This window comes from Aedes aegypti, chromosome 1, assembly GCF_002204515.2.
Source record: "Aedes aegypti strain LVP_AGWG chromosome 1, AaegL5.0 Primary Assembly, whole genome shotgun sequence".
Lineage (NCBI taxonomy): Eukaryota > Metazoa > Arthropoda > Insecta > Diptera > Culicidae > Aedes > Aedes aegypti.
In genome coordinates this window covers 15,663,330-15,684,384 of record NC_035107.1, presented here as the reverse complement: position 1 = coordinate 15,684,384, position 21,055 = coordinate 15,663,330, and the positions used below count along the sequence as shown (strand labels likewise).

The following is a 21,055-nucleotide window of genomic DNA, read 5'->3' as shown; positions in this document are numbered from 1 at the left end:
TATACGGGTTAAATACATTTTTATAAAAATGACCTCTAAAGTCACTTTTGCCTTAACTCTCTCTCTTTCGCATGGTAGCTCCAGAGCTTTATTCATTTTCGACGAACTTGAAACAAACCTGATCAGTTGAATACTATGTATTAGTTACTAGAATATGATGCTATACTAGACAGATTAATCCAAAACGCAACTAACTGTTCCAATATTAAAGCTATTTGTTAGCAATCAATGTTAAATAAAAAACAACCAAAACATAAATAAAGTGATTTTGGAAAATTTAGATCATTTGAAATATTATTTGTTCAAGTCCTAAAAAAAGCTTTTTTTTAAGAAATAGTCGATCAAAGTCGTGAGAAAGAGAGGGTTTATATGCTTGCAGTGAATCCTAGTGGAACATTCTAGAATCTCTAAGGAAACCGTCATAGACTGTTACGCAGCTATTTCTCCAGAGATTCCTTCTAAAAAACTTTCAGGAACTCCACCAGGCATACCACCAACAATTTTTCTATGGATGCTTTGAGGAATTTTAATTTGGCCTAGAAAATCCTAGAACACTCCACCGTTGAACGCTACTACCTCAAGCAATTTTCATAGAGATTAATCTGAACAAATATCTCGGGATTTTCTCAAGATGTTTTTTCACCGATCTCTTCAAGTGTTACTTCTAGGACAGGTCCTACAGAAGTTCTTCCACAAAGGTTTATTCCAAAGGCTTTTGAGAATCTTCTCAATATTTTTCCTAGAAACTCTACAATAATTTCATCGCCTTTTTTTTTATTTAATCCAGACATGAGGATTCTTCTAAAAATTCATCCACAATAACTTGCCGGAATTGCTCAGAAATTTCTTAAGGTATTATTCAATGAAATCTATTATAAACTATCCTATGAATTCCTCGATAAATTCTACCTGGGATGCCTCATTAGGTTCCTCTAGAAATTTATCTAGCATTTTATCATAATATTGTTGCTGTGGTTCAAAGATTTCACTTATAATTTTTCTAACACAATTTTCAAATCTCCATGGATTCTTCAATTCTTCATTCGAGGTTCTACACCAGTTAATACTACAGCAGTTATTGAAGATATTTCTCCGATCATTTCGTCCCCTTAATGCTACAACTAGATAACTTCGATAACTTTCGATTTGTGGATTTCCATTTGTCGAAACGTCTCAATCGAATCTGCCAGATAGTCACAGATCATAAGCGTGTGATTCAAAGTAAACAAGTCAAAGATTACTTTCCAATTATATTCTCTGTGATTAACCATCACCTTGTGAAACGGTCAAACTTTCAATGTTGATTAGTTCGGTAGTTGGATTTTCGAGCTGTCTAGTTATGCTACAACCAAGGGGACGATTTATTGATAAATTTCTTCAGCGATTCTGTCCCAATTTCTTCCAAAAGCCTTGTAGGACATCATTCAGAATTTCATCAAGAATTCAGTTATTTCAGAGTTCCTCGTAGGAGTTCATCAAGGCATACTTAGAATTCACAAAAACTTCATCGGATATTTCTGTAGGATTTACTCAAATTCCTCACAGATTTTTAAAATTTTCTGCTAGCAAATCTGGAAAATTTCCTCAATATTTCCATGAATGAATAACTAGAAACAGTCTTTAAAGAATCTCTTGTTTTTATTTTTTAATTTAGAGTAAATCCTAATGAAATTAATGAATGAATCAATAGATAATTTTCTGGAGAACTTGGGACTTCCTTGAAAATTGCCTGAAACGATAATTGGAGGGATTCCTGATGAATCTACTATGTAGTTTCTTCGCCATGATAAAGGACCAACCAATATGATGGTCTTTCGAGCTAAAACCATGGTTCGTACACACTAAGCACATTTGACCGGAATTCCGTGAATTTCACCGTAATCCCAACAGCTGATCAGTTTCGGTAAAATAAAATACCGTAAGTACGTCGAAATTTTACAGATCCCGGTGAATTTTTACCGAATACTGTAAAAATTTACCGTTCTCCGTTAATTTTTTTCACCGAACTGTTCAGCTGTTGAGATTTTACAGGAATCCGTAAAATAATTTAAGTGTGTACTAAGAAATCTTTAGAAACCCATCCGTGCAGCAGTGTAGTTTTTGAAGAAACGTGGTTTTGCTTAAAAAAAATCTCAAGTTGAATTCTTGAAGGTATCTAAACGATTCTTGGAAGAATTACATTAAAAGTTCGTAAAAATCACAAAACATATTCCTGAATAGGTCTTCAGAGTAATATGTAATAGTAGTTTACAGTAAATCATCTTCTGCAACTTAAGGTGAAACAGCTTGGAATCAACATCTAAGATTGCACTGAAACTTCAAAGGCACAAATCTCGCGAAGAAAGCATCCAACATCAGTGCATTTTTTATTTTGGCTTTGTGCACTTGCAGAAAGCTTAAAATAAGAAGATCAGAAACGTCTGCCAACTATTTCTCTAGTTTAGTGCCTTTAACCCTTCCATTACCAACCCCCCTAAACGAGTGCTGGAAAAAACACGTTTTGGGCTGTAACTTTTTTGTTTTTTGATATTTTTATACCAAATTTTGACACAAGAAGCGCATATCCTTCTAGTTTGAGGGCTTGGACAGAATTTCAGGATTGGTCACCTGGTTCCGGAGTTATTCCGGAATCAAAATGGGTGTTTCGAAATGGCCACTTTCGAAAAAGTGAATTTGCAATATGAAATCAGCTGGTTTTTTACAATGATCAGTTCTATAACGATGAGGACGGATGTCTACAAGGCCATCATAGTCACTGCATGCCGCGGATCACAATTTCCGGATGTTCCGGGGAACCGGTTCCGGGGCCATTTTTGGAAGCGAGTAAATACTATCATGCGACACATCAAACTTCATGATTTTTCAAATAATTGCATTCTATGACTGAGCTGCACAGTTCAGAACCCATTTGGCCACTTTGGAACCAGTATCCGGGTTTCCGAGGAACCGATTCCGTGGTCAATTATTGAAAATCAGTGAACACTGTCATGCGACACATCATGATTCATGATTTTTCAAATGATTGCATTCTATGACTGAGCTGCACAGTTCAGAACCCATTTGGCCACTTTGGAACCGGTATCCGGGTTTCCGAGGAACCGGTTCCGGGGTCAATTATTGAAAATCAGTGAACACTGTCATGCGACACATCAAACTTCATGATTTTTCAAATAATTGCATTCTATGACTGAGCTGCACTGTTCAGAACCCATTAGGCCTCTTTGGAACCGGTATCCGGGTTTCCGAAGAACCGGTTCCGTGGTCAATTATTGAAAATCAGTGAACACTGTCATGCGACACATCAAACTTCATGATTTTTCAAATTATTGCATTCTATGACTGAGCTGCACAGTTCAGAACCCATTTGGCCACTTTGGAACCGGCATCTGGGTTTCCGAGGAACCGGTTTCGGGGTCAATTATTAAAAATCTGTGAACATCGTCATGCGACACATCAAACTTCATGATTTTTCAAATGATTGCATTCTATGACTAAGCTGCACAGTTCAGAATCCATTTGGCCACTTGAGAACCGGTATCCGGGTTTCCGAGGATCAATTATTAAAAATCAGTAAACATTGTCATGCGACACCTCAAACTTCGTGATATTGAAAGTCATTACATTCTATGGGTGAGCTGCAACGCATGGGACTTATTTGGCCACTTTGGAACCGATTTCCAGGATTCCGAGAATCCGGTTTGTGGTCAATCTTCAAAGGTGACTAAATGCTATAATGCGACACATAAAACTTCATGATTTTTCAAATTTCACATGAGCCTCTGTACGTGCCATAAATTCTTTTGTTCGTTTGACTTTTACTGTGCGCCGTGTGTTGGTGCTGTCTCCCTCTCTCTCACGGCAACTGGAAAATAGGGCGCACAGTAAAAGTCAAACGTTTTATAGCATGCATAGGCTCATACCGTGGCTGGATTGAATAGTGTAGAACTCATATGGTCATTTTGGAACCGATATCTGGGTTTCTGGGGGAATCGTTTGTGGGATCAAAAGATGAGTTTATACTGTCATACGATTCACCAAACATTAAAATTTTTAAAGATAGTATTTTTCATGAATAAGTTGCAATGTCTTGGACCTATGTAGCCACTTTGGAACCGATATCCGGGTTTCTGAGGATCCTTCTCGAAGGTGAATAAATATTGTCTGGCGACTTAATGGATGTCTTATATATTTTTTTAATCTTCCATAACTCACTCTTGAGAATTTAAAACGCAGGTTCCATAGGAAAGTTTCTGGTTCAAGTATCATATATCTGTTTATTTTTAACATCAAAACGGTAATGCTTCCAATGCACGATTTTCCCTTTGAAGGAAGCAACACATTACACAATAGACTAGCATGCATCGCCCAGGAGCACAGTTGAAATACATTTCTGACGAAAAGTTTTCCGGACTAAGGCAGGAATCAAAGGGGTCAGCGAAGGGGTGTGAACCCCTTGACTCGATGCGGCTAATTGTTGGTAACACTAACCGCACGGCCACGAAGCCCACAAATTGTTTCACTTTAGTATTACGAAAGATACTGCATACTGTAGCAATACTGCAACATTTAAAACTCGTAAAATATGCTATTCAACAGTTTTTAGTCGAAAACATGTACACCCTCAATTCAATTAATTTTAGGAAATTAATTAAGAGAGTTCAGCTGATCATGACATTGTTCGGAATAACTACAGCCGACTCCCCACATCTCGATATTCTACATCTCGATATATCTCCCTATGTCGATGATTTCTTCGGTCCCTTCATTTTGCAAACATTTTCACTCTGCATATCTCGATATCTACCTATCTTGATGTGAATTTCATTCCAGATTTTCTGTCCATATACCGATATGCCCATTATCAAAGGTTACTAGACACACGGTAAAAATAAACAAGGTATTATATTTCGAAAATTGACATTTGATAGTGACGTTATTCCTATCGCATACTCAAACGAGTACAAGAGAAAGCAAAGCTTTTTCTCTTTTACTGTCCTTCTAGCCTCATGCTTGACGATAGGAATGACGACACATGTTTTCATTGGAAATCGATGTTTACACGTGGGAATAGCCTACCTTGTTGTGTATACCGTGACTAGACAGTGATCCAAAACAAATTTCAAATACGAAATGACGTCTGTTTGTTTATTATTTTCCTGGTACCGGAGTGATTTTCAATCTAGTGTTCATTTACACAAATGTTCTTTTTTTTGTAATTCCTGAAAAGATTCCTGAAGCTATTCCCTGATGAATTCTTGAACCAGTTTGTCTTGCAATTTCAATAGTTAGTTCTTGTATTCTTTCGTATTTGTTCAGTATTTCTCCTGTAATTTTAGTCATTTTAGGTGATATAAGTGATCTTGGATACAATTTCAACGTAAAGATCTTCAAAAAAATTTTTTTTTCCATAGAAAAAACTTTAAATGAACAGCCTATTTGATGGCAAGACAAAGTATGCTGGGACCATTAGTTTTAAATAATTATGAGCAATCAAAGGATGTAAAACTAGCACCCAGTTAAACTTATATCAGTCCCAGAATAATCAAATGTACTTCGACAGCTTCAAAATCGTTGCAGTTATTTGATCTGTCGTATAAAAGTATTAACACGGCTTCGAAAACTGGTCCATGAACTGGTTCTTTGGAAATCACATTATGATTCCTAAGTGACCAAATGAGTTCTACATTGTGCATCTCACCCATATGACGCAAAAGTTGTTGGTATATAATTTTTTTTGATGTGTCGCTTGATGGCATTCTTCCCCCAGAATGCAATATTTAAAAAAAATGTATCACATAACAGCATGTACTCATCTTCAAAAACTAACAAAGATTTATTCGCTTCCTTGAAAATCAAATGGGTCAAGACAGTGCAGTTCAGCCATGAAATGCAATAATTTGCAGAATCATGAAGTTTGATGTATGGCAGTATTTACTTAGCTTCGATGACTCATCTAAAAAATAATATTACTCCGGAACCGGTTCCGCAGAATCCCAATATATTAATAATAACAATATGTCGCATGACGTTGTTTACTGATTTTCAATGATTGGCCCCGAATAGAATGTAATAGCTTTCAAAATCGCGAAGTTTGATGAGTCGCATGACAATATTCACTGATTTTAAATAATTGACCCCGGAACCGGTTCCTCTGAATTTGGATCTGGATACCGTTTCCAAAGTGGCCAAATGGGTTCTGAACTGTGCAGCTTAGTCATCGGATGCAATCATTTGAGAAATCATGAAGTTTGATGTGTCGCATGACAGTGTTCACTGACTTTTAATAATTGACCCGGAAACCCGGATACCGGTTCCAAAATGGCCAAATGGGTTCTGAACTGTGCAGCTTAGTCATAGAATGCAATCATTTGAAAAATCATGAAGTTTGATGTGTCGCATGATGATGTTCACAGATTTTTTAATAATTGACTCCGTAACCGGTTCCTCGGAAACCCGGATACCGCTTCCAAAATGGCCAAATGGGTTCTGAACTGTGCAGCTCAGTCATAGAATGTAATCATTTGAGAAATCATGAAGTTTGATGTGTCGCATGACAGTGTTCACTGATTTTCAATAATTGACCCCGAAACCGGTTCCTCGGAAACCCGGATACCGGTTTCAAAGCGGCCAAATGGGTTCTGAACTATGCAGCTCAGTCATAGAATGCAATTATTTGAAATATCATGAAGTTTGATGTATCGCATGATAGTATTTACTCGCTTCCAAAAATGGCCCCGGAACCGGTTCCCCGGAACATCCGGAAATTGTGATCCACGGCATGCAGTGACCATGATGGCCTTGTAGACATCCGTCCTCATCGTTATAGAACTGATCATTGTAAAAAATCAGCTGATTTCATATTGCAAATTCACTTTTTCGAAAGTGGCCATTTCGAAACACCCATTTTGATTCCGGAATAACTCCAGAACCAGGTGACCAATCCTAAAATTCTGTCCAAGCCCTCAAACTAGAAGGATATGCGCTTCTTGTGTCAAAATTTGGTATAAAAATATCAAAAAACAAAAAAGTTACAGCCCAAAACGTGTTTTTTTTTTCCAACACTCGTTTAGGGGGGTTGGTAATGGAAGGGTTAAAAACGTGAGTAGGGGCACAAGTCGGCCATTGTGCCGGCCATCTTTGGATTCCGAGATGTTTCACCTTAACGTACATATTTTTTTGCAATTTCTTAGAAGACCACTTGAGGGTATCAGAAATCACATCGGAATACTTTTACCATCATTTTACAATTTTTGAAAAATTGTAGTGTAATTATTCATTACGCAACTCAAAACAGTTGCGTAATGAGATAGCGTTGTGTAATGAATCATTACAGCACCGGTTTCAGTTGCGTAATGACTATTACCGCACTATTTAATTCAGTGCAGGAAAGTAGGCCGCTTCATTACAGATTAGCGTGATGAAAAACAGCCTATTACGATGAGAAATTGCAAAAAAGAAATTTACAGCTTCTGAAGAGAAGCTTCTGAAAAAAAATGTGAGTTATACCTGAAAGAAGTTTTGGGCAAATGTCACTTGTAACTGTGGTAGATGAAACCAAAGAACAGTCCAAGATGTGCTCTAATGCTAGATGACAGTAACAAAAACCACGAATCTCACATCTAGGGAATAGGTAAAATGTTTGAGATAAGCAACATGTGCGGAATCATAACAATATGGGTATCAACTTTCAAGATTTTTGGAGGTGATGCTTTCATTAGTATTTTTAGAACCACTGGCTGACCACTATGTAGTAGGTTCGAGGAGCCCTGGGAATGTGGTCAATTTCGTGCATATTGGCATTGCATATCGTGCGTTGAAGATTTCGAAGATTCTTAGGTTTGTTACATGATTGTAAACTTTTCATTTTAACAAAATACCTAGTATCCGATAAGTTACTATATCACTTATACAGGGTTATGTGTATTTTCACCAATAGCCACCCCAAAAAAGTATGCAACTATTTTTTTTTTTAATTTTAACTGATTTTTTAATGATTTATTAAAATGTTTTCAAAAGGAACTGTGAAAGTAAATAAAACTTAATCCCGCATTTAAATCTCACAAAATTTTTCAATTTTAGTTCAATGACACATACTGCACGTGGCGATCGTGACAGTACAAAATATACTGACCGTGACACCAAACTTGAATGCACAACATCCGTGCAGATGCCCGCAGCCAAGTTACAAATCGAAGGACGCCTTACTCTGTTCATACCCCTCCGAATGTTGTGCATCCAAACTTAATGTCACGGTCACTATATATTGTATTGTCACGGTCGCCATGTGCATTTTCACAACTTTCAAATGAAAAGACTTAAATCTTACACGAATTAAACATCCTGTAAAGAAATTTGAGTGGTTTTCTTCAAAAATTGATATAAAAAGTCGAGTGTTTGGAATTTGAGACGAAACGGTATTATTTATTTGGAGTCGCCAAAGGCGAAACAACACATAACACTTAATAAGTTATATAGGGGAAGTCCTGTATGACCGGACACTAGACGTAAACCAAGAGTAATTTCAAAAGTTTAACACCATAATACGATACCTTTTGGGCAGTTATTAGTTTACGCAGAGACATGTCCTCTATGGGCCGGACACTCATATGGAAGGTTGTAGCATGATTTTTGGCCCCAGCATGTGCTAGAATAAGAGCGTAAGTCGCATGATCGATTTATTTTCTTTGTGTAGGTGACAATTAAGATCAAAACACAACCTAAGAGTGAAACCAATAGTGTGGTTTATTTCAAAATTGAAGTTGAAACTATATTTTTCTAAAAAATAAATAAACAAATATACTGTTCTATTGCAATAGTGGAATAATACGGTAGTTACCGGTGAACTAGGTGAATTTATTGACCGTTCATGATAACGTAACGGCTTTGTTCGCAGGTTGTGAATTGATGCACCGAAAAGGTTAATACGCTGCGTGATTGCTGTGTTTAGATTTACCAACTAATTGAAAAGAGTAGATAGGTGCATCAATCTAATAAATAAAAACTAATTGACTACTTTATAGACTAGTATCCTAATGAACCGTGGTAGACGGCTGATAAAATTCTTATTGCAAGAGGGACAACAGGTCTATCTATCAACTACAACTATCTTGTAAATCAAAACAGAATTTGTTGTGGAGTCAATTTATGCAAAATGTCACTTTATTCAACAATCATATACTCTAGAATAAACTAAAGCATATTAGGCAAGTTTTTTCTAATAGTATTTTATTATTTATACTGAAATTACCCTTCTTTCAAATATCAATTTTCATTTTAAGTTCGTGCGTTAAAGATTTCGATTTTTTTTTCTTAGGTTTGTTACATGATTGTAAACTTTTCATTTTAACAAAATACCTAGTATCCGATAAGTTACTATATCACTTATACAATGTTATGTGTATTTTAACCAATAGCCACTCCAAAAAAATATGCAACATTTTTTTTCTAATTTTAATTGATTTTTTAATGATTTATAAAAATGTTTGCAAAAGGAACTGTGAAAGTAAATAAAACCTAATCCCGCATTTAAATCTCACATTTTTTTTTTCAATTTTAGTACAATGTCACAAATCGCACGTGGCGATCGTGACAGTACAAAATATACTGACCGTGACACGAAACTTGAATGCAAAACATCCGTAAGGGTCTCTGCAGCCAAGTTACAAATCGAAGGACGCCTTACTCTGTTCATACCCCTCCGAATGTTGTGCATTCAAACTTCATGTCACGGTCACTATATATTGTATTGTCACGGTCGCCATGTGCAGTATTTGTCATTGAACGAAAATTATCATTTTTAAATTCAATAGCGGGAAGAAATAAACATCTAGAAGCTAGAAGGTCCTATCACACGCACTATCTTAAACTTCTTATTGATAAAAATAAACTAAATAGCGCAAGAGTAAACTTCTATAAAGGATTATTACTAATCGTAATTTTCGTGTTCTCTTTTCCAATAGGTGGCCCTTATGCTGCATTCGGTGGTCGCGATGCGTCTCGTGGATTGGCCACCTTCAGCGTAACCAGCAACGACAATGCCGAGTACGATGACCTTAGCGATTTGACCCCCATGGAGATGGAATCCGTCCGGGAATGGGAGGCTCAGTTCAAGGGTAAGGATAACTCAATAGAAATTGAAGAATTCTTAACCTTTTTACGTTTCATCTTTGCAGAAAAGTACATCCTCGTCGGTCGCCTGCTGAAGCCAGGCGAGAAACCGACCAACTACTCCGACGAGGACGAGGACACCCCGAACGAATCGACTCCCACTGGGGACAACGCCACCACCACCACCAGCACCAGCACAAGCACAGCTACCAAGGAGGAAACGCCAGCAGCAGCTCCGTCTTCCCCGAAGAAGACGGTAGATAGCAGCAGTAGTGGCGATGCCAAGCTAATAGATTTTACGACGGAGACGTCGCCAGCGACAACCGGCGAGGTCCCCTCTAAGGCGGAGGACTTGAAAACCGGTGGCGACGAGTGACGCCCCTACCCAAGCGGTAGCGGCCAAGAAATCGACGAAAGCAGCCACAGCATCACTAGAGGTAACAGCAACAGGAACAATTGTAGATTAGACCAGAGTGGGGATGGCAACGGCGGGGACGATGAAGATGGGGGAAGACCGAGCAGCAGACCGTTCGATCAGCACAGCATTTGCGATATGTTCGGATTTTAACGAAACTTCCTGACGCGTCCCCTGGCCGCGATGGAGCTTGTAGCTGTGGAGGGTGTTCTTTTTTTTTTGTACATTGACGAGGTTTGGCTCCGATCTCGCATGTAATATGATTCTTATATGGCATATTAGAGACAATTGTGCTAATTAGCTGTTTTATATTCGATGTACGTGTATTTGTATTTGTGGAGATGTTTGTTCGAACTCTCAATCCAATATTACAATAGTGCCCCTCCAAACGAACGTGTGAACGTGATTTTTGTACTGCTGTAACGAAGCTGGATTTTCTTGCCATTATTCCATATACGATCGTTCGATTTCCAACGAGGTTTCAGCAAACTTTTTTCCCTGAAACAACAGATGCATTACCGTCCACGATTTGCGTTACAGTTCCACACATTTTAGCTTCTTTTATATTGTAGATTTTAGCATGTTTCATTCCAAATCGTTATTCCAAATATAAATCAAACCTTTAACGTACTTAGCACACTTTGGCAAATGCCTCAAAAAAGAACTAAATCTTACCCCTCTTCATGCGGATACGCTCGCTCTGCTTCGGGTGTTGCGCCATTTTTCATCGATTCTCCTGTCGCACACATCTTTCTCCAAAACCAAAACAGAAAACAGTAGAAACCATGTGTTTAAAAAGCTCTACACATTAAGACACGCCTACCTACGATGTTGAAAAATATTGAATTATGATAAAAAAAAAAAACGAAACAATTACGGTGTCTTGGTATCGATATGTAAAAGCGCTAGAACGTAAATGGTCATAGCAAAAAGCATCCAAACGCTAAAGCTACTACGTTGTTTATAAGTGGGATTTTAGATATTAATGCATAGTCGTTTCCCGAAGTGCGAAACAACAAAACAACTAAAGATAACACATACAGAATGAGAAAGATGACTTCTATTTACAACATACATTACCTTAAAGACACAAACAAACAAGAACTTAATGACGAAGGAAATACCTTTATATCCGCCGGCACCGTAGATTCCATTGAAATCGTGACTTTGCCTGCGCAGGTCTGTGGAATCTATGGGGGTGCCGATACTTTATACCCCATAGTTAAACGTACCAGAATAGTCGGTAACAGTCTTAAGAAACAGTCAATAAAATGGCGCGTGTTTTGTTTCCATTTTCGGTTCCGAAATTCCTTTCCCCATTTCGACGCGAGGTTCGCATGCAATTCCTGATAAATTAACAGAAGATTTACCAAATAAAACAAAGAAACAAACGTTAAGACTCGTATATTCGTTGCTTGGTTGGATAGCGAATAGCCTTTAAGTTTTCGTCTTAGATTTTGTAATTTAACAGTTTTTTTTATATCTAAAAGAAAAATCGTTAGCAGCAAATGAATATTTTTTTATGGAAACCATTGTAGCTTTTGGGGGCAGCGCTTCAAACACGCAGGAAAGGGATTAAGACGTAAAAAGTGAATGAAATGGTAACTATGCGGTTACAACATATTCTTTTTGCTGAAGCGTAACAAAATCAAAATCGTCAGGAATCAGAATTGAGAATATGTTGTGGGATTATAGAGTAAGAATGATGCACGGAAATAAATTCGTATGCAACTATATTATTGCGTAAGTTTAGACAAAATCAAATCCTCACCGGGTTGGCTTTCACTTTCTAACAATTCTTCGAAATCCTCACTTTTATAAGAGTAATCAACCTTTCATACGACAGTAGTAACCAAATAGGGGACTTATAAAACCAAGCAGTGATGTTTTACTCATAAAATCATAAACGAGAATCAATATCGTTTATGATTTTCATAATCACTCTTTCCAAACATTAGCCAATATTAGCAGATTAACCGAACTTTCTTATTGAGCCTGTTTGTATTATAAGCACATGGAAGGGTTGGGAGCATGGCAACATAGCATATAGTATATTGCTCAGGGGTTCAAGGACATCCGGAAAGCGAACAGTTTAGTTCGCGATTTTGCCGCTAGGTTGCGCTTAATAATAAAGTGAATCTGACGTGAAACACTTACGGGTATGGAGAGAACTAAACTTGAATCTATTGAATATAAAATGAATCAATCCTGAGTCACTTGAACATGGAGTGAATTTGACATGATATTTGTTTACTCCATATTCAAGTCAAACCTGAATTTCCTGAATATAGAGTGAATCAAACCCGAAAGACATGAATATAAAGAGAATAAGACATCAATCACTTGGATATGAAGTCAATCCAACTTGAACCGTGAAGAGACTCTGACTTGAATAATTTGAATATGATGAATATGAGTCCTGACTGAGTCACTCGCACATGGAGTAAGTCATACCAGAATCACTAGAATATGAATCAGATATGATAAATTTGAATATACATTTGATCAGACCTGAATCACTTTAATTTAATATGATTCCATCCCTAATCACTTCAACTTCCAAAAGTCAAAGGATTTCTGAACAGCATTCTGGAAATTCTATCTTATCAAATTCATAGTGTTTAGGTACAGTCATCCCTCCAGAGTAAACTGTTTCCTGGATGCCCTTGATTTTCCGAACAACTTTGCCGAAGACTCAAACTTTCTATCTCATCTGGCTCGAAAGATAGAATTTGTTTCATATATTTAATTAAAGATGCGTACTAGTGCAACCTAGTGGCAAAATTAGGAACCAAAAAATTTTATATTTGGATATCCTTTACTTACCGAAGACTCGAACTTTCTATCTCATGTGAATCAAAAGCTAGAACTAGTTTAAAATACTCAATGTTGCATGCTCACTAGCGCCACCTAGCGGCAAAATCGCGAACTAAACTGTTCGCTTTCCGGATGTCCTTGATCCCCTGAACAACTTCTTCAGCGATCTTCAGCGCTTCTTTGCAAGTCATAAGGATCTCGAGATATAGCAATGTGAATTAACCTGTTTTGAGGTGATGCTAAACTTTTTGGGGGTGATTCATTATTCAGCTGAGTGTTGCAATACTTATTTCAGTGAGTCCGTATTTATGACGGGTAGTGTAGCTTTTATATACTAACCAAATTCTATTTATTAGAATACGACTGTTGTGTAACTTCTAAAATTAACGGCTTTTCAGTCTTACGGATGAATCAAAACGCTACGTTTTTTTTTTAAATCCAACGTTTCGGCCATTGGACTTGGCTTTCTTCAGGGATCTACAAATTTATTGGACGATTGTTATAATAATTTATGAGTGAAAACATTTTAGTAAAAAACTCACATAAAGGTGTACCGTTTCTCGTATCACGCTCAAAGCTTTGCGATCGGTTGTCGCTTTTATGGGGTTCTCTTTCTGGATGCCTACATTAAACGTTATCATTAGTGGCACAAAGCTTGAGCCTACCTTCTGATATATTACCGTATCATTTATACGGTTGCGTTGGTGGATAGTCACTGTTTTTATCTATCACTATCTGTTTTACTACCTACTTTACACCAATATGAAAACTGAAGTATTTGAGACAGAGATATGGATATGATAGTATAGTGTACAAGGAGCTATTTTTGCGTGTATGGAGAGGGAGAGGAATTGTGTTGCTCGCTATTGCTTTGGGACATTTGTGTTGGCTCATAAATTATAATAACAATCGTTCAATAAATTTGTAGATCCCTGAAGAAGGCCAAGTCCAATGGCCGAAACGTTGGATTTTAAAAAAACGTAGCGTTTTGATTCATCCGTAAGACTGTAAAGCCGTTAATTTTAGAAGTAACCAAATTCTTCTTCTTTCTAGCGTTACGTTCCATCTGTAACAAAGTCTGCTTTTCAGCTTAGTGTTCTTATTAGAACTTCCACAGTTATTATCATACTCTATGCCCTGGGAAGTCGAGAAAATGTCCAACCCGATAAGATCTTCGACCGGCGGGATTCACACCCATGATTCTCAGCTTGGCTCGCTGAATAGTTGGGCGTTTACCGCTGCGACTATCTGAGCCCCCATCAATCATCATCATCAATCAAGACCGGACGGTTGATTAACCCTCTAATACCCAACCCCGCCTTTAGACGGGGTACATTTTGGAATTTTGTGTATTTTTTCGTAGCTCGCAAATCAAAATGATTTTATTTTTGGCTTATACCTTAACTCATAACGCGCATATAAGAGAAGTTTTTTATGACTTTTGAAACTTTTTTGTATTTTTAGAAATTGTTTGAAAAATTGCATTCTTATATAACCTACAAATGCCTGGGCTTCATTTAACGTGTTATATAAAAAATCGTACCTTTTATATTTTTCTACGATTAACCTACCACAAATGAAGAGCCTGGTGGTATTAAAATAATTTCAAACCTGTTTTTCCGTTAATTACACGGAAAATAAAATGCGCTCCAAAAAAAATTATAAATTTAATATTTTTGAAAATACCGTAACAATTTAAATTTTTATTATTGTCAAAAATCAACAACTAGAAAAGGCTTGATGAAAAAATGAAAAAAGCTAGGGATGTTCAAAAATAAAAATTATAAAAATCAAAAACCAAAATTTAAAAATTTGCGAATAAAAATAAATAAATGCCCAAAACGTGTTTAGAACGATTTTAGATAACGAAAAATAATACTTAAATCGAAAATAAAAATTTGGGTATTAGAGGGTTAATGCGATAAATCTTCTTGACTGCCTGGTCATAGACTATGACTCATAGTGGCGACCAAGAGGACTCGTAAATTGTTGGTTGGACCTCAAAAACAAAACCTTTACAAGTTGAGGAAAATCTCAACTGCTAATATCTCATAATTACCAAAGATGTTTGGGATGATGTGGGTTTCGAACGGGATTCATGATATACCTATTTCTTACAGCAGGGCTGCCCAACGTATGTCCTTATTCCATTTTTTTGTGAGCCGTGATGAGTTTGAAAAGTCCTCTCTTATCTATGACCATTATGTCAACTTGAAATTATGAATTAATTAACTCATTACGCGTGGTAAAGATGAATAAATTATTAAAAAATAGATGGAATTCGAATCCACGACTTTTGTACAAGGATAGAAAAAAAATCGTCTGTAGCGACAAACAACACGGTATTTGAACGGTCTAAGAGGGGCCCAGATAGCCGTTGCGGTAAACGCTCAGCTATTCAGTAAGACCAAGCTGAGGGTCGTGGGTTCGAATCCCACCGGTCGAGGATTTTTTCGGGTTGGAAGTTTTCTCAACTTCCTTCTCCTCAGTTAATAACTGTGGAAGCGCTCATAAGAACACTAATCTGAGAAGCAGGCTTTGTCCCAGTTGGGACGTAACGCCAGAAAGAAGAAGAAGAAGAAGAGGGTCGTCGCTCTTGCAGCAGCATGATTTGAACACCTCATTACGCGCGCGTTGTACTGATATATGAAGTATCCGATGCATGTTTATCATGGCTGCTTGGGCACGTAATGAGTTAACCCTCTAATACCCAACCCCGCCTTTAGACGGGGTACACTTTGGAATTTTGTGTATTTTTTCGTAGCTCGGAAATCAAAATGATTTTATTTTTGGCTTATACCTTGACTCATAACACGCATATAAGAAAAGTTTTTTATGACTTTTGAAACTTTTTTGTATTTTTAGAAATTTTTTGAAAAATTGCATTCTTATATAACCTACAAATGCCTGGGCTTCATTTAACGTGTAATATAAAAAATCTTACTTTTTATATTTTTCTACGATTAACCTATCACAAACGAAGAGCTTGGTGGTATTAAAATAATTTCAAATATGTTTTTCCGATAGTTACACGGAAAATAAAATACGCTCCGAAAAAAAAATTCAAAATTTAATATTTTTAAAAATACCGTAACAATTTAAATTTTTATTATTGCCAAAAATCAACAACTAGAAACAGGGTTTCGACTACCTGGAAAAACCTGGAAAGTCAGGGAATGTCAGGGAATTTATTTTTGACCTGGAAAGTCAGGGAAAATCAGGGAATATCACTTGAGGTCATGAAAAAAATACATAAGCAATACTACAACATCAAACGAGTTTATTGTCTGCAAAATAATTGATCATGCTAAAGCTAAATCAATACACCTTCAGCATAGCTTTGCTTTGTAGCCGTGGACTCTAACCGCTCGACTAAGGAACCAAGACCCAGAAAATTCTCCAGAAATTCTGAGGATGATTCTCATAGTTCCTCGATTATTTTTAGTAAACCAGAAAATTATTGAAAAGCAGAAATTTCAAGAATTTGAAATAATCTTGATCAGGCATTGAAGACGTGAGCGAGCTTGATGAGCATGATCTTTAAACAATCAAAGCGACCTTATGCTGCGAGCGAACTGCGCTGCTCAGTTAGGTTGTAGTTAGTGATCATGAAAGCTCACTGTAGGGATAAACAATGAGCATGGAATATCACTTGGCAACCCCAAAGTGTATACATAGCACAACTACTGTGTAGGACGTTGAAATCAAAGCAAACTATATTGATTTCTAAACGTCAGTGGTTTTGAAAAGACTGGTTTCAAAGAAGTTCAATTCTGGAAAATCGACCATGATTATAATCCTACGACCTACAAGATTATTCCTATCCAGCCACCAGTGGTGAAAAAGTTCGCATCACGAAGTAGCTCACGAGTTAATACCAACGCACAACAAACTTCACAGACTCGTGAACTGGCTAGGTGTGAGTGAGTCCGCACCCGCCTGCTCGGGAGAATATGTCAAAAGAAGTAACAACAAACTCGGGAACTTTTACTCGCGAGTAACCGAGCAAAATTTGATTTACCGTTTTGATTCATATTACGGACACTTAAGGCATCAGTGAAGTATAGCCCAGCTTGGACCATACAAAATAAATCATTCTGTATGATTTTTTAGCGTTATCGAGCGTCGGAAGCCCTTAACTTTCGGATGGTGGGTAAAGAATACGCGTCCGCAACTTGAATAATTTTAAATAAATCAAAACGTGTAGCCTTTTCATGATTCTTATTCCGGACGCTCCCTCACTTTTGCCTCATATTCCGGACGCTTTGATTCGAATAACGGACAGCTCATGATAATCATTAATCGAACAGTCAAATCATCAATTGAAATCGTTCAACCACTTAAGAGACGTCTAAGGTAGTTGGGCATTATTAATTTGCTGTGATATTTATGGAAAAACCCGAATAAAACGAGCCTCGAAAATGAGAACTTTTGGACGGCGAAAATTGAAACATTTCTTGTGAAATGTTTCCCATACAAACGAGAGTGTCCGGAATTTGAAGCTGTCCGTAATATGAATCAAAACGGTATTATGGTTTTGACAGACAAATTAATTGTATAACCATCAAATCGACAGTAAACTACTAGTTTGTAGTCAAAACCCCTTGGAAACCATGAATCTTGGAGGGGAAGCAGCTTTTTCCCCAAATGCACAATGTGACTCTGAGCTGCTCCGATCACGTTCGCGAATCACTTTTAGCTTCGGTTACTCGGGAGCACGACGGATGCGAGTAAACCAGCGCTCTGACGCTCGGGAGCGTTTGGTTTTGTTTTTGTTCCAGTTCAGCAGAACTGTTCGCCACTTTCCATCACTGCCAGCCACTAGCTATCCATAGTATATAAAAACCAACCCCCTGAAGGAAGCACTAGTTCTTGAAGCCGCCACCATCTGTGTGGCGCTAGTGCTGAATAAACAAATTTTAGGCTTTGCCCTCATCAAATCCCGCGCGGAAGCGACACATGTCGTATGAGAATAAAATTATACTATTGATAATCGTTTACTATTGTGTCTAGAAAAATGTGGTCAAATTGTCTAGCAGTTACAGAAAATTAGATGAAGTACTACGCACTTATTACCAGAATGATAAGTAAAATATGAATGTCGCATTCCAAAACTAGTGTGTTTCGTGCCTAAAACAGTATTTTTGGACGAGCTGTAAAATCAGCACCTTCTTCAGCACCAAATTTTTGGCTTCACTCCAGTTGTTCGTGGATGACAGCCGTTATAGTCCTGTGATAAAAACACTCTCATATTAAATATCAAATATAGGTATGTCATCAACGCAATTGAACCCCATGCGTGTTGAACGTTCGTGCGTTATAACATTCCTACAACATAATGAACTGCAATGTTTGTTAATTAAACAAATGTTTGTAAGGCAGCACCCCCTTTTAAGTAACGCCAAAATTGATAATTTTATACCTCCTCCCCGTCCTCCTTAACGCGTTTTGTATGAAAATCTTTAAACTTGTACAGTGACGTGGAAGCCTATATAATCCTTTAACCTAAAACATTTCAACATAGGCGCCTGGGTTGTATTTTCAATGCATTACAATTGGGTAAATCTGGAAACGAAATTCGTGCGGCCGTTGACATTGCCACTACTTCCATCAATACACCAAATATTTATCACAGTGCGCATCGTACCTTCGTGCTGTGCGTACACGAATTCTCTCTGCTTTTGGAAGTTTTCTTAAAAACTACCTAAAGCAATAAAACAGTACTTTTTAGTGCTACAAAAACAGTACTTTTCAGTGCTAAAATTAAAAACGGTACTTTTCAGTGCTACCAAAACAGTACTATTCAGTACTATTTTTTCTACTATTGATCCCTTTACGATCCTTGTTTGGACCCGTGCCTTCGATTTTTCGTTGGACCCGTTGGCGAAAGCTAGCGGTGGTAATCCTTCTTGGACACCGTCTTGGGAAAAAACCTCTCGAAGGTCACGTCTTCTTTCGTTTATTAACTAAACATGGTATCAACAACAAACAAAAGGAAGGGTGAATCTCTGAATTCACTACTTCCTTCCAAAAAAGTGGGTTTTAAAACTGTTACTGTAAAGTTTATCCCAAAAGGAGGACGTGCGTCGTATGAGAATCAACATGCTTACCAATCTGGAAGTCCACTGTGACTCTTTTACACAAAGTTGTATATGATATCGAGAAAGCATTCGCTCAGAAGCAATCCTGCTTGGGTGTTTTCTTGGATATTGAGGGTGCCTTTGATAACGTGTCTTTCGATGCCATATTGGAAGCCGCACGAAACCATGGACTACCTACAATGATTACCAATTGGATTCATCAAATGCTCAAAAACCGACATCTCTTCTCGACATTGCGTCAAGTTGCGATTTGAAAATTGAGTGTTTGCGGATGCCCCCAAGGGGGAGTCTTGTCACCACTTTTGTGGAATCTCGTAGCAGATACGCTATTGAGGCAACTCAATAATTGCGGATTTCCAAATTATGGATTTGCCGACGACTATCTAGCTCTGATAGTTGGTATGTGCATAAGCACCCTATTCGACCTGATGCAAAGTGCTCTTCAGGTAGGCGAGAGTTGGTGTCGCCAATATGGCCTTTCGGTTAACCCGAATAAAACATCTATTGTTCTGTTTACGGAAAGACGAAACCGCGATGGAATTCGACCTTTACGTCTTTTTGGCACTGAGATTAATGTGACTGATCAAGTAAAGTATGTCGGAGTCATTCTAGATTCCAAACTTTCATGGACACCTCACATTGATTTCAGAGTCAAAGAAGCTTGCATGGCCTTCAGTCAATGCCGGCGAACCTTTGGTAAAACTTGGGGCCTCAAACCCAAATATATCAAATGGATTTACACAACAGTTGTTCGACCAATATTGGCATATGGATGTCTTGTGTGGTGGCAAAAGGGCGCAGTGAGAACAATCCAATCGAAATTGGGCCATCTCCAAAGGATGTGCTTGATGGCGATGTCTGGTGCGTTCTCTACAACTCCCACAGCAGCGCTTGAGGCCATTTTCGACGTTGCGCCACTACACATATATCTTGAACAAGAAGCACTTTCTTGCTCTTACCGTTTATGGGTACTGGATCTACTGGAGAAAAATCCAGTGAATCGTAGATCTACACACACTTCGTTGTTTCCCTTTTTAGTGAATTGGGATAAAATTGTCCTTGCTCCAAGTGATCTCACAATTGCTTCTCACTTCCCTTACAGGACATTTACCACACAACTCCCTTCACGGGAAGAGCGAACGTCTGGCTATTTGGAAAGAAGTATATCAAACAATATGGCAAACACTGATGGCTCCCTTCTAGAAGGTAGAGCTGGTGCAGGAGTATATTCTCATGAACTAAGACTGAATCAGTTTTACTCACTTGGTAGAAACTGCACCGTTTTTCAGGCGGAAATATTTGCTCTTATGTGTGGAGTGCAATCAGCACTTCAACAGCGCGTAATGGGTAAAGTCATATACTTCTGTTCAGATAGTCAGGCTGCTATAAAAGCTCTCGCTTCGGCCAACTCAAGGTCGAAGCTTGTTATCGCATGTCGAACTCAAATTGAGGAACTGAATTCAGTCAACTCTGTAAACCTTGTATGGGTACCTGGCCATTCTTCCATCGCTGGAAATTAATTGGCTGATGAGCTAGCTCGCGATGGAGCATCGCATGACTTCATTGGCCCTGAGCCGGCTATTCCAATTTCGAAGTGCTGGGTGAAGCTTCAGAT

General features: G+C 37.9%; 1 protein-coding gene across 1 annotated transcript in view; it reads left to right on the top strand.

The window, feature by feature from the left end:
• The window catches only part of LOC5564249 (membrane-associated progesterone receptor component 1), a 57,590-nt gene extending 45,304 nt beyond the window's left edge, over positions 1 to 12,286 (top strand). Inside the window, exons 2-3 of the mRNA XM_001648550.2 lie at positions 9,960 to 10,112; positions 10,173 to 12,286. Coding sequence (XP_001648600.1) covers positions 9,960 to 10,112; positions 10,173 to 10,483 — 464 coding nt within the window. The 3' untranslated portion in view covers positions 10,484 to 12,286. The remainder of the gene's footprint in view (positions 1 to 9,959; positions 10,113 to 10,172) is intronic.
• Positions 12,287 to 21,055: the final 8,769 nt, after the last annotated feature.